Consider the following 12,431-nt stretch of genomic DNA (forward strand, 5'->3'; position numbering starts at 1 on the left):
AAAGTATCTGTCTCGCAAATTTTAAATAGTAAGAGCTATAGTATATAGTGGAATATAAATTTTATTCTGTAACCGTACGAAGTAAATTTAAATATACTACTGATGATTTGAGTACCTGAAAATAATATGAAAGTGACAAGAATTACATAAATAAGAGAGAGTACACACATATACACACACATACACACGCGCGCGCGCACAGTAGCTGTCAACAAAATTTTTTTTTAATTAGCAATTTAGTTCAAAATTATCGGTTTTCGATTCCAACCGTTCAAATGTGTCGTTACTCCTCTCCATTGTAGATCTGTTCACCCAGAACAAGATTCAATTGGAATTTTTTCGGGATTTTCTAAAGAGCCTTACATCGTGTTCAGCAATCAAAAAAATTTGAAATCCAGATTAAATTATTTTTGCATCAAATCAAATATGTATTAAGGAAAATCAAAACTTTGATTTAAAAATCATTCACTAGCGACTTCTAAATCTTAATATTTTTAAATAAAAATTTAGGAATGATCTTTTGGCATGAAATGGAAACTTCTGAGCTAAGTGAATAAAAAAAAAATTTTTTTTTACAAGCCATACATAGGTAAATTAACAATCAAGTTTGGCGATTAAACAATAATAATAATAATTGTGAAAAACTTACAGCACCAAATGTATTTATAGATAAATCGATAAATTTGCCAGCTGTAAGTTTAGGCGGATAATGAGACATTGCGATGATTAGCACGAGTTCCAGAGCTTTATTTCCAGATAAATTATACCAGTCGATTTCATAGGTAGCGGCACCAATTTTGCTATACTGAAAATACGAAATATTAATACATAAATGCACTTGTATTTTCTATAATGTATGTGCACGATTATTATTATTAAATATTATTATTATTAAAAAATACATTATTATTTATAATCTATTATATTAATACTGAAAAAACATTTGCAAATATTTTAATTTTAATAAATATTTGTTTAAGTAGTATTAACAAAACATTTATTTATAAATGCAAGCAAATATTTATTCAATAAAAAAATTTAATCAAATTTATAGTTCATGTATGAATCAAATAAATATATGTTTACATTTAATAAATATTTAGTTAGTACTATTCAAAAATATTTATTAAAATTTAGGATAATTATTTACATTACAGAATCCCCCAATGACTTTAATATTTGACATACGTTATCAAGATCATGACCCTAAGTGATTTTCAACAAGTTTTAGCCGTTGCTCTTTATTTGTTAAAAAATTATTCGCAATCAAAATTAATAATTTCTCTGCTTTGTATGAAAAAATAATCTAGGATGACAGGTTTGAGGACTGATTAAGGGAATACGACTTTCTACGCGAAGCGAGTTCCACTTCACCTTCCTCTTATCAAAGGGCATTCGACTTTCCACATAAAGAGAGACTTTCCACCCCCCCCTTCCCCCCCTGCTACTCAATATTAGGGTGGATCTACGTGGAAAGTCGTGTGTCTCTAAGGGGGAGATGGGATTGATTTCGCTGCGCGAAAGTCGTATTGTCTTAATCGGTCCATTCCGTACTTTTTTCCCTGCCTAGAGTTATTTGATTTATCATAAAACAGGGAAATAATTATCAACTTTGACTGTTGATAACTTTTTAATGAATAACAAGTGACAGCTACTTGTTGAAGATCACTCAAAATCATGATCTTGACAACATATATCAAGATCAAGGTCATTGGAAAGCTCTGAATCTAATGTATATAATTACTAAATTTAGTACTTTTTATTCAGTGTATTATTTGAAAAATTTTTTACAAAATCATAATAATTAAATAAAGCACATTTTAAATACTCTTTGAAAAATATACATATTAATAATGAAATTTATATTCTTCCTCTTCTTTCTAATGCAAAATTTTTTGTATTGCAGATTTAAACCAACTTATTAGTAATACAGTAAAAGATAAGTGAAAAATTTTCTTATGCTACAAATATTATGAAAATACCTGTTCCACGAGGAGCTCACCGATATAACAAAATATCAGAACGTTAAATGTGAAAGATATCAACAAGATGAAATATGTCAAGATGGCTATGGCATCGCTATTTTCCCATTCCTGAGAAGGTAAATTGTACTATGACAAAGTTCAACAAAACTGTCTATATAAATTGAATTTTGCACATAACTTTAAGAAAGATTATGTTATCGTAAGATCAATATAATACGTCGATATTGTTTTTTTTACCGTTAGGCAATAATATTCGAGTAAACATATAGTCAAAGTAGAAGTCAGCAGTTCCAGTAAACATATTTCGCGTAGCACTTCCTCCACGCTGGCTGAAAATCTAGAAGCGTGTCACGTATCTATCCGAAAATCTAGAAAATCACGCGAAATACACATCCACTTGCACACTTTCCTCGCATTTTCCACTTACCTCAGTATTCGTACATGATGTTTCGCTATCGCGCTCAAACGTTTTTTCACGGTGGTGTTCTTGCTCCATTTTCCTTCGACCAAATCGTCCAACAACAACATTAGTATATCTATTTGTCCGCATGCGTGCGTCACAAAAATCGCTGCCAAACTACAGGATGCCGTTGTGATGTGATACGTGATCATCGCGAATAGGATATGAATGCAGAACACGATCTCATAAGCAGGGCTGACTCTGGGATCGAAAAACATATCGTAACCGGGATAAGTGTGTATTCTAATCGTATAATTCTCGTTAATTTCTTGTCTGGAAGATAACGGCATTATTATATGGTAAGACAATCCACCGGTGTAAAGGAAAATCGCACACAGCGTGGTGAGTCTGCGTCCTATCAGCACTTTCTTCAGCATTATCTCGCGAGTTTGATGCTGCACGATCCGCCAATCGTCCTCGACATGTCGAATACATCTTCCGAACGCGGCAGCGCGCGCACCAAAGTAACAGTATTTGATTGTGTTAGTCAGGCAGAAGCCGACCGGACCGAAAAGCTTGACTTTAATGCTGATGTCCTTCTCGCGAAATAAAGTATAAAATCCGGCAGGTATCAGGACGAAACATAGAGCGGAGAAGCATATGACGATTAATATTATCGAGATGAACTTCTCATTCTGCGACGGATGACCATAGATCGGGTGCCATATACCGATTGGTTTTAGCACCCAGCGGCACAGCTGCATTGTGTAACGTATATCATGCTTATGGTGTACATTGTACATTTTGAGCGTTCTTCCTGTAAGTTGGAATCGATCGCGCATGCTGTCGCTCGCGGAGCACAACGATGACTGAAACGCGGACGTTACGCAACGTTCCGTTTCTCGCGACGCAAGCGCGCAGAAATAATGACTTCAGTATCGCGTGCATGTGCGTTTTATGTCTGTCATATGTATATAACCAAGTAACTCAGCCATGCGTATGCGAACTCTCCCCCCCCCAGTCATTACTCGTCCGAGGGCTCGTCCAGTGATGTGTAAGCGCGAAGGGATCGAAAGTTCATAACGAGTCCACGCACAATGCGTAACATAGATATCTTCAAGGCGAGATTCATCGTTGGCGACTTTTTGAATATTTATACTACATATAATATAAATATGCATTTTATATATTATTTTACAATATAATTGCAGTTTTCTTTTTTTCTCATATGGTAAATTTTAATTTTTAAATAGTACAATCGATTTCTTGTCTCAAAGTCAAATCATAATAGAGTTAATTTAATAGTAAGTTAAATTAATAATTTATCTATTTTATGATTAATTGAATGACAACTAATAAAATAATGAACATGATATATGTCAATTTATTATTGATTTCTATATAATATTTCTTGAGAAAAAATAGATCTATAACAAATTTGCTACCACTAACAATAACAAGGATTTAAGTTTTATTGCGTAACTGTTCGAAGTAAATTTAAATATACTACGGATGTTTTAAGTACCTAGAAACAATGTAAACTTTAAAAACATGAATTAATAATGTAATAATTATAAAAGAATGAATAGAATTGATTAAAAAAGTTTACAAATGTAGAATTATGAGTATATATAATTATTTAAACAATAATAATAGTTATTTATGACACTCACGGTGCTGAAAGTATTGAGAGATAAATCACAGAATTTGCCAGCTGTAAGTTTGGGTGGATAATAAGACTTCATCATAATCATAATAAGATCCATAGCTTTATGGCCAGATAAATCATACCAATTAACTTCATACGCTGCTAAGCCGATTTTGCCAAACTAATGAAAATAGAAATAATTGAATATTAATTGTTATTATTTATCAATTATTATTTTTTATTTAAAATAGGATTTATATACTATTTATTTAAAATAGAATTTATATGAATTTTTGATGAAGATACTCTGAAAAAAAATTTTTATTATCTGCAATATTCGTAAAAAATACCTCTTCTATGAGAAATTCGCCGATATAACAAAATATTAATACGTTGAATGTTAAGGCTATAAATAACAAAATATATGACATGATGCCCACGGTATTGCTGTTCTCCCATTCCTGAGAAGATAAACATACAACTAAGTAAGTATCTTAATAATTTATCAAAAAGAAGATTATTTCCGTTTCACTATGATTAAAGTACTTGTTATAATACTATATTAATGCATATTTTTATAAAAATGTAGACAGTAAACTCTGAGAGTGCATCCAGATTATTCGAACTGAAACTCAAGCCGAATATAGAGCCGCGAACATTTCGGCTAACTTTCATTGCTTTTTGTCGAGCGGCGTAACAAATGTTTACCAAAATATTCGCGGCTCGAGATTCATCTTGAGTTTCGACTCGAATTTCGGCTCGATAATAATCTGAACGTACCCTAAAAAAATATATTTATTTGCATATGCTACAAAAACTTTCTTGTTTTGACATATCGGAAAAGATTATTACAAGTCGCAGATTGTGAATAAGGAATATTATAAGATGAGTAAAATTTGTCTGCATCAAATACTTACATTGCTGAAAGATAAAAAAAGACGAATCACTATATAAACGTAACAGATATAATATTAATTATGTCTGGTTTTTGGAACAAATGCAGGACTCATCCATTTTTATCAATATTGTATATTATTGTAGCAAGCCCTTTAATTATAATGTTAAATCAAGAGCTATATTAAAAGTACGATAAAATTTGTAATACGCGGATAGCTATAGTTACGTTATCGTGATGTGTGTCTGCTACCGTAATTTTCTTACCATTAAGAAAAGATACTCGAGCAAGCATATCATCAAGGTTGCGGTCACCAGTTCCACTAAGCATACTTCACGTAATATTTTCTCCACGTCAGTCGTAAATCTAGAAACGCGCCATGTATCTACTCCAAATAAGTCTAGAAACGCGTCATGTAAACTATCTCGGCGCTTTCTCCGTCTCACCTCAGCACACGCACATGATGCTTCGTTAAGAAGCTCAGACGTTTCTCCATATTGGTACCTTCAGTCCTCTTCCCATTAATTAGATCATCCAAAAGCATCACCAATATCTGCACCTGTCCGCGTGCGTGCGTCGCAAAGTTCGCGGCCAGACTGCACACTGCTGCCGTAGCGCTATACTGTATCACAGCGGACAGGCAGTGCATACAAAAGATGATTTCGTAAGCGGGACTTGTTTGAGAATCGAAATAGAGATCATATCCCGGATAAAGCAGCGATTTACTTGTGAAGTTACCGTCTGTCTTTGTTCTGGAAGTAAATGGCAAGATCGTATGATAAAACAAGCCGCCACCGTAAAGAAAAATCACGCACAGCATCGTTATTCTGCGGCCTATCAGCACGTTCCTCAGCATCATTCTGCGATGATTCTGATATTGCATTATCCGCCAATCGCTCTCGACGTGTTCGATACACTTTCCGATCGTTGAGATACGCGTTCCGAGGAAGCAATATTTGATCACGGAAGTTAGACAGAAGCTAACTGGTCCAAGAAACTGGATTTTACTTTGAATGTCCTCGTCGTAGAATAGAAAGTACGAACCGGCAGGCACAAGCACAAAGCATAGACCGAAGAAACTCATGAAGATCAGCATTAAAGAAAGGAGCTTCTCGCTTTGTGAAGAGCGACCGTAAATTATGTGCCAAATACCGATTGATTGCAGGATCCACCGACTTAACTGTATAGCGTAATATATGTCTTGCTCATAACGTATGTTATGTATCCTTTCTGGAAGTGAAGATCGATAGCTCATACTGCCTACGAAGTGTAACGATGACTGAAACATGCGGACGTTACGCGACGTTCCATTTCTCATGACGCAAGCGCGGGCAAGTAATGACTTCAATGTTGCGTGTATGTGCGTTTCATGGCTGTCATGTATGACCAGGTGCTCAGTCATGCGTATGCGAACGATTTATTCTCCCCTCGGTCATTGCTTGTCCGTGGGCTCATTCAGTGATGTGCAAGAACGAAGGGATTGGAAATTCATAACGCAAAGCATAGGCTCGATATCTTTCAAGCGAAATCCACCGTTGATGATTTTTAAAGTATTATTTATACATTAAATGTTATTTTACAATTACAATTTTCTAGTTTTATTTCTCTTTTTTTGATATAGTGAATTTTAATTTTTAAACGCAGTACATTTTTTGTCTTATCAATCAAATCGTAATAGTAAGTTGATTTCATTTATCAGTATTTATAATTTATTTTTCTTTTATCAATAAATAATTATAATCTCTTTTTTAAAATTGATTGAATGACACATTATGACAGATAATGAATATGACGTTAATATTATATATTATTTTTTGAGAATAGATATAAAAAATTTGCTGTCAGGAACAATAATGAGAATTATACTTATAAATTTTGTATATTTTTTGTATAAGTTTTATTGCGTAACTGTCCAAAGTAAATTTAAATATACTACGGATGTTTTATGTATCTAAAAACAATGTGAATTTTAGAAATATTATTTAATAATGTAACAATAACAATTAAAAACAAATATAATAGAATAGAATTGAACAAGGTGGAGACCATCAGTTTTACAAGTATAGAATTACACAAAGTTACTTAATCAATAAGAATAGTTATTTATGACACTCACGGTGCTGAAAGAATTGAGAGATAAATCATAAAACTTGCCAGCTGTAAGCTTGGGTGGATAATAAGACATTTTATTGATCATCACAAGATCTACAGCTTTGTGACCTGGTAAATCATATCAATTAACTTCATACGCGGTTGAATCAATTTTGCCAAACTATTAAAAATAAAAATAATTGAATATCAGAATTATATTATGTTTGTTAATATTCAATCATCAAAATGAGATTGATATATTATGGACTTTCAATAATTGTACTTCTGAAAAAATTTTTATTATTAACAATATATTGTAAAAATACCTCTTCCACGAGGAGTTTGCCGACATAATAAAATATTAGAATGTTGATTGTTAAAGATATCAGTAACATAAAATATGTTAAGATGGCCACGGCATCGCTATTCGCCCATTCCTGAGGAGACAAACGTATAATTAGATATTTTCAATTTATTAATGAAAAAAGAAGAAATCCTTTCTATTTCATTAAAGAATTGATTAAAGGACTTACTACAATATTAGACACGTAACACACATTTCGTAAAAATGGAGAAAGTAAACTCTAAAGTTAAAAAGATGGGAAAAATACATTCTACAATCCTCTTTGATGTTTTGACATATATCCAGAAAGTTTATTACGAAATGCAGATTGTGTATACAAATATTATAAAATGAGTAAAATTTTCTATATTAAATAACTACATTGCAGAGATAAAAAATACGAATCATTACATAAACGCATACATAACAAATGTAATATTAATTAATTTATCTTTTGTAACAAATAAATGACTCATTCAGTATTACATATTCGACTAATTTATTGCAGCAAGCCCTTTAATTATTGTAATTTTAAATCAATAGCTATATTAAAAATACGACAGAACTTGTTATACACGATAAAGATATAATTATGTTATTGTGATGTATACATGTCTGCTATCATAATTTTTCTTACTGTCATGCAATAATACTTGAGCAAACATATAATCTAGGTTGCAGCAAGTCTCAATAAGCATATTTCACATAATATTTTCTCCACGTTAGTACTAAATCTAGAAACGCGCCCTGTATTTATCCCATATAAATCTAAAAACGCGATGTAAACTATCTCGACGCTTTCCTCGTCTCACCTCAGCACACGCACATGATGCTTCGTTATCAATCTTAACATTTCTCTACATTGGTTTCTCCACTTTTAGTTCTCTCCTATCGACTAGATCATCCAAAAGTGTCATCAATATCTGCACCTGTCCGCACGCGTGCGTCGCAAAACTTGTAGCCAGGCTGCATGCTGCTGTTGTAACGCTATATCATAGCAGACAGGCAGTGCTTGCCTAAGATGATCCCGTAAGCGGGACTTGCTTGAGGATCGAAATAGAAATCATATCTTGGATAAACCAGCGGTCTACTTGTGAAGCTGCCATTCATCTTCGTTCTGGAAGACAATGGCATGATCGTATGATAAGACATGTCGCCGGTGTAAAGAAAGATCACGCACAATGTCGTTAGTTTGCGGCCCACCAACACGTTCCTTAGCATCATTTTGCGATGGTCATAATGTCGCACGATCCGCCAATCGCTCTCGACGTGTTCGAAACATCTTCCGATCGACGAGGCTCGCGCTCCAAGGAAGCAATATTTGATCGCGAAGTTAGACAAAATCCAACTGGTCCAAAAAGCTTACCTTAATGTTAATGTCCTTCTCATGAAATAGAGTATGTATGGACCGGCGGGTACAATGAAGCAGAGACTAAAAAAACATACAAAGATCAATATTAGCGAAAGAAGTTTCTCGTTTTGTGACGAGCGACCGTCAAATCATGTGCCAAATACCAATCGGTTTCAGGATCCATCAGCATAGCTGCATAGTGTAGTATATGTCGTGCTCGTAATGTATATTGTGTATCCTGTCTGAAAGACAGGTATCGATCGCGCATGCTGTCGTCCATAGTGTTCAATGCCGACTGAAATACACATACGATATCATCCTGATGTGGCGACGCAAGGGCGGGAAAATAATGATGTCGTGATCCCATGCATGTTATGTGTAACGTAAGGGGAAGACGTGCGTGCACATCTCCCTTTCTCAGTCATTGCATGTCTGAGAATCGTCATGTCGATGATGAATGAAAGTGCGTAACAACATTGAAATTTACGAATTCTAATATAGTTGTGTGGATATACGCATCCTCGCTGTTTCTCTAGTGCGTAACGGAACGTTGGAAATATTACAATATATAAGTGCGTAAGATAAGTTATGTGCACTTTGCGTAACATAGTATATAACTTAGTTTTATATTGTATTTTGTAGGGAGTACAATATAATATTAGTTAATCTGTAATTTCAATTTTGTCAGTATCGTAATAAATTTAATTCTATTTAAGTTTATATTTACAGCGATAATTTATGTAACTTGATTTATTAACAAATATGCTGACGTATATATATCTAAATTTTATTAAATACATTTTTTAACGCACTAACGTTACTATATAGTACATCTCGATAACGATGATTTTAACGTATTATATGTAGAAGGTACGAAGTAAATTCAGGTAAGCCACGAATGCTTTAACAGTCTGGAATTTTGTCTTCTTTCTATTTCTTATAAATAATCAAAAATAATTTTCATGTATGAGTAAAAATAATTTTAATACTACTCACACTCTACAAAAACTGGCTAAGGATAAATCCATAAATTTTCCAGCTGTAAGTTTGATGATATTCGACATTATTAATGTTAAATCGATTGCTCCCTTATTTGGTATACGATATCAATTTATCATATAAGACTTCATGCCGATTTGTATACACTGTTAAAAACATTTTGATGATTTTTATATGGGCAATAATTATGCCATATCTGACGTATATAGACAACAATTCTTATAACGCGTTGAACAACTTAGTCATTTACGTTACAAAGTTCTTATAAAAATTGAATTTGAATTTTTTATATAAAAGTTAAGTTTAACACGAGCTTCAATTAAAAAATATCGAAATCCTTTAGTTCGAGGAAATTAACTATAAAGTTGAGAAAATAAAATTTCTATTTTTCTTATTGTTACTCCAAGAATGTTTCAAGTCTCTTGAAATGAACAACGTAGAGAGAGTTGTTGAATACATACCACTTAATTTATTTTTTATTACATTTTTCATTTAGCACTGTTTTGTACACAAATAAATATTAGAAATTTTAGCTCAAGGTTTTATTATTGCATGTTTAACTTTTCACCAATAATAAATTAATTATTAATAAGTCTTTTTGTATATGCTGCACAAAATAAGATTTGGGCAATCGATCGCCTAAATCGTTTCTGTAAGTCTTTTTTAAATCGTATTTCCTTTGAAAGTATTTAATTTATGAACGAAAATAATTGAAAATATTAGATTAATAATAGTCATTAATTAATATGTAATAATTAATTACCTAGATAACATTTATATTGCATAAGATATCCAAAAGATATCTTTTAGATGTCTTGTGTCTAAAAGATGTTTAAAAGACGTTTTTTAGATATCTTATCTTGCAATATGCATGTTATCTGGATAATATCTAAATTTAATAATTTATTGAAGAAAATCAAATATTTAATAATTATTTCATAAGAATTATAAAAAGATAACAAAATAAAATTGGCTCAAATATATTTTTATATTTGATATTTACTGATATAAATTAGTTTTATTGTCAATTATCAATCTTATCTCTCTAATGGTATGATTTAGAAAATGATGGATTTTGTAAAAATGTCGGTTTAATCTTTATAATGATTGCAAATATATGTATATATTAATGTATGTGCTAATGTAGAATATTCTACAATAAATTTTGTTTTTTTAAATAAGAATATAAAAATTTACAATAAAATTGAATGATCGCGTTGTTATCTACATAAATTGATTAAAAATTAATATCAGATGTACCTAATTTTTTAAAACGACACTAACGTCTTTAAAATAAGACTATTATATCTTTGTCTATATTACTCATTTTTCAATTATTTTATGCTATTAAATGTAGCCTATATTAAGTAATAATGTAAAATATTGATGAAGTATGATTTAAATGACCAGTAAGTATTCGGCGATTTTCCTCAAATTATAGTAGAGAAAAGTTGCCATTACAATTTAAGTACCTGTTCAGCAAGAAGTTCACCAATATAGCAAAGGATAAACATATTGAACGTGAAAGATATAAGCAATGAACAGAACGTCATTGTTCCCAATGTTTCACGATGTTCCCATTCCTAAAAGGCTAATATCAAAATGTTATGAGCATTAAATGTAATTGTACTATATTGTGAACTTACTTAAAATATTGTCTGTAAATATGTTTCGTACCGTCATCATATTGAATCCTAGAAAACATATGTTTAATGTAAATTACATCCAACTACATCCATCAGTGAACTAATCATCAGTCAGTTCGACATGCGCATGTGCGTCTTCTGTCGTTAATAAACGTTCGTGCGTGAATTGATTCCTTCCTGTCCCTTTCTATTTGCTGGCTGTTTCATTATTAGTGAGACGGATTATAGTTCCTGGAATTTTATTGGATGCTTCGTGCAAATTCTTTTGCGGGGATGCAGATAAGAAAATAAATTTTATAGGAAAAAAGGGTTCTAATCGTTCATTAAAGGGGAATATGTAATATACTTGAAACATGTTTTCTACTTCATAGTATTTTCTAACATAATCGGCTTTATTTGTAAAGACTGATTTCACCCCTTAAAATTGTCCTTCCACATAACTAATATTTTCTAATTTCATTTATAGATTCTAACTTCATTTATAGATTAACCTAATTTATACGTGTTTCATTAAAATTATACCAAATTCAAATCAGAATTTGACATTTTGCGAGGTTCCCTTTTAATTATAATATCAAACTTGATGTAATACTTGATATAATATCAAATGAAATAAATAATTAATAATATCTGAATTAATCGAAGGTATATATATTATTTTATTATTAATACTTCCTCTACAATATCTATAATAAAAATATCTGTCTGCAAATTTTAAATTGTAAGAGCTATAGTATATAGTGGAACATAAATTTTATTCTGTAACCGTACGAAGTAAATTTAAATATACTACTGATGATTTGAGTATCTGAAAGTAACAAGTGACAAGACTCAGAATTATATAAATAAGAGAGTGTACACACACACACACACACACACACACACACGCGCGCGCGCGCGCGCGCGCGCGCACGTATGCACTTACATACTCACGCACGCACGCACGCACTCACACACACGCGTGCGCGCGCGAACAGTAGCTAAGAAAATTTTTTTTTAATTAGCCACTTAGTTCGAAATTATCAGTTTTAAATTCAATCGTTCAAATGTGTCGTTACAATTGAAGAGAAGTA

At 32.0% G+C, this 12,431-nt stretch overlaps 1 protein-coding gene and 1 pseudogene across 1 annotated transcript; both read right to left on the reverse strand.

Moving 5' to 3' along the window:
- Nucleotides 1-506: 506 nt before the first annotated feature.
- Nucleotides 507-6,330, reverse strand: LOC108689892. The gene is made up of 9 exons (XM_018196847.1): nt 5,375-6,330; nt 5,195-5,294; nt 4,384-4,494; nt 4,059-4,214; nt 3,864-3,910; nt 2,413-3,315; nt 2,223-2,322; nt 650-805; nt 507-545 (listed from the first exon to the last, which is right to left on the reverse strand). The coding sequence occupies exons 1-9, from the start codon at nt 6,328-6,330 to the stop codon at nt 507-509; spliced, it is 2,568 nt and encodes an 855-aa protein (XP_018052336.1).
- Nucleotides 6,331-6,825: 495 nt separating this feature from the next.
- Nucleotides 6,826-9,080, reverse strand: LOC108689893 (annotated as a pseudogene).
- Between the last annotated feature and the right edge of the window lie 3,351 nt (nt 9,081-12,431).

This window comes from Atta colombica, unplaced genomic scaffold (assembly GCF_001594045.1).
Source record: "Atta colombica isolate Treedump-2 unplaced genomic scaffold, Acol1.0 scaffold281, whole genome shotgun sequence".
Lineage (NCBI taxonomy): Eukaryota > Metazoa > Arthropoda > Insecta > Hymenoptera > Formicidae > Atta > Atta colombica.

Excerpts from the sequence above, each read along its gene's own strand:
- LOC108689892 (XM_018196847.1), bottom strand. The coding sequence starts at position 6,330 with ATGACTGAGCACCTGGTCATACATGACAGCCATGAAACGCACATACAC. Across the intron at positions 5,295-5,374 it reads CATCATGTGCGTGTGCTGAG|ATTTACGACTGACGTGGAGA; the intron begins GTGAGACGGAGA and ends GCGCGTTTCTAG. Across the intron at positions 806-2,222 it reads TCGAATATTATTGCCTAACG|TATAGCAAAATTGGTGCCGC; the intron begins GTAAAAAAAACA and ends TCGTATTTTCAG.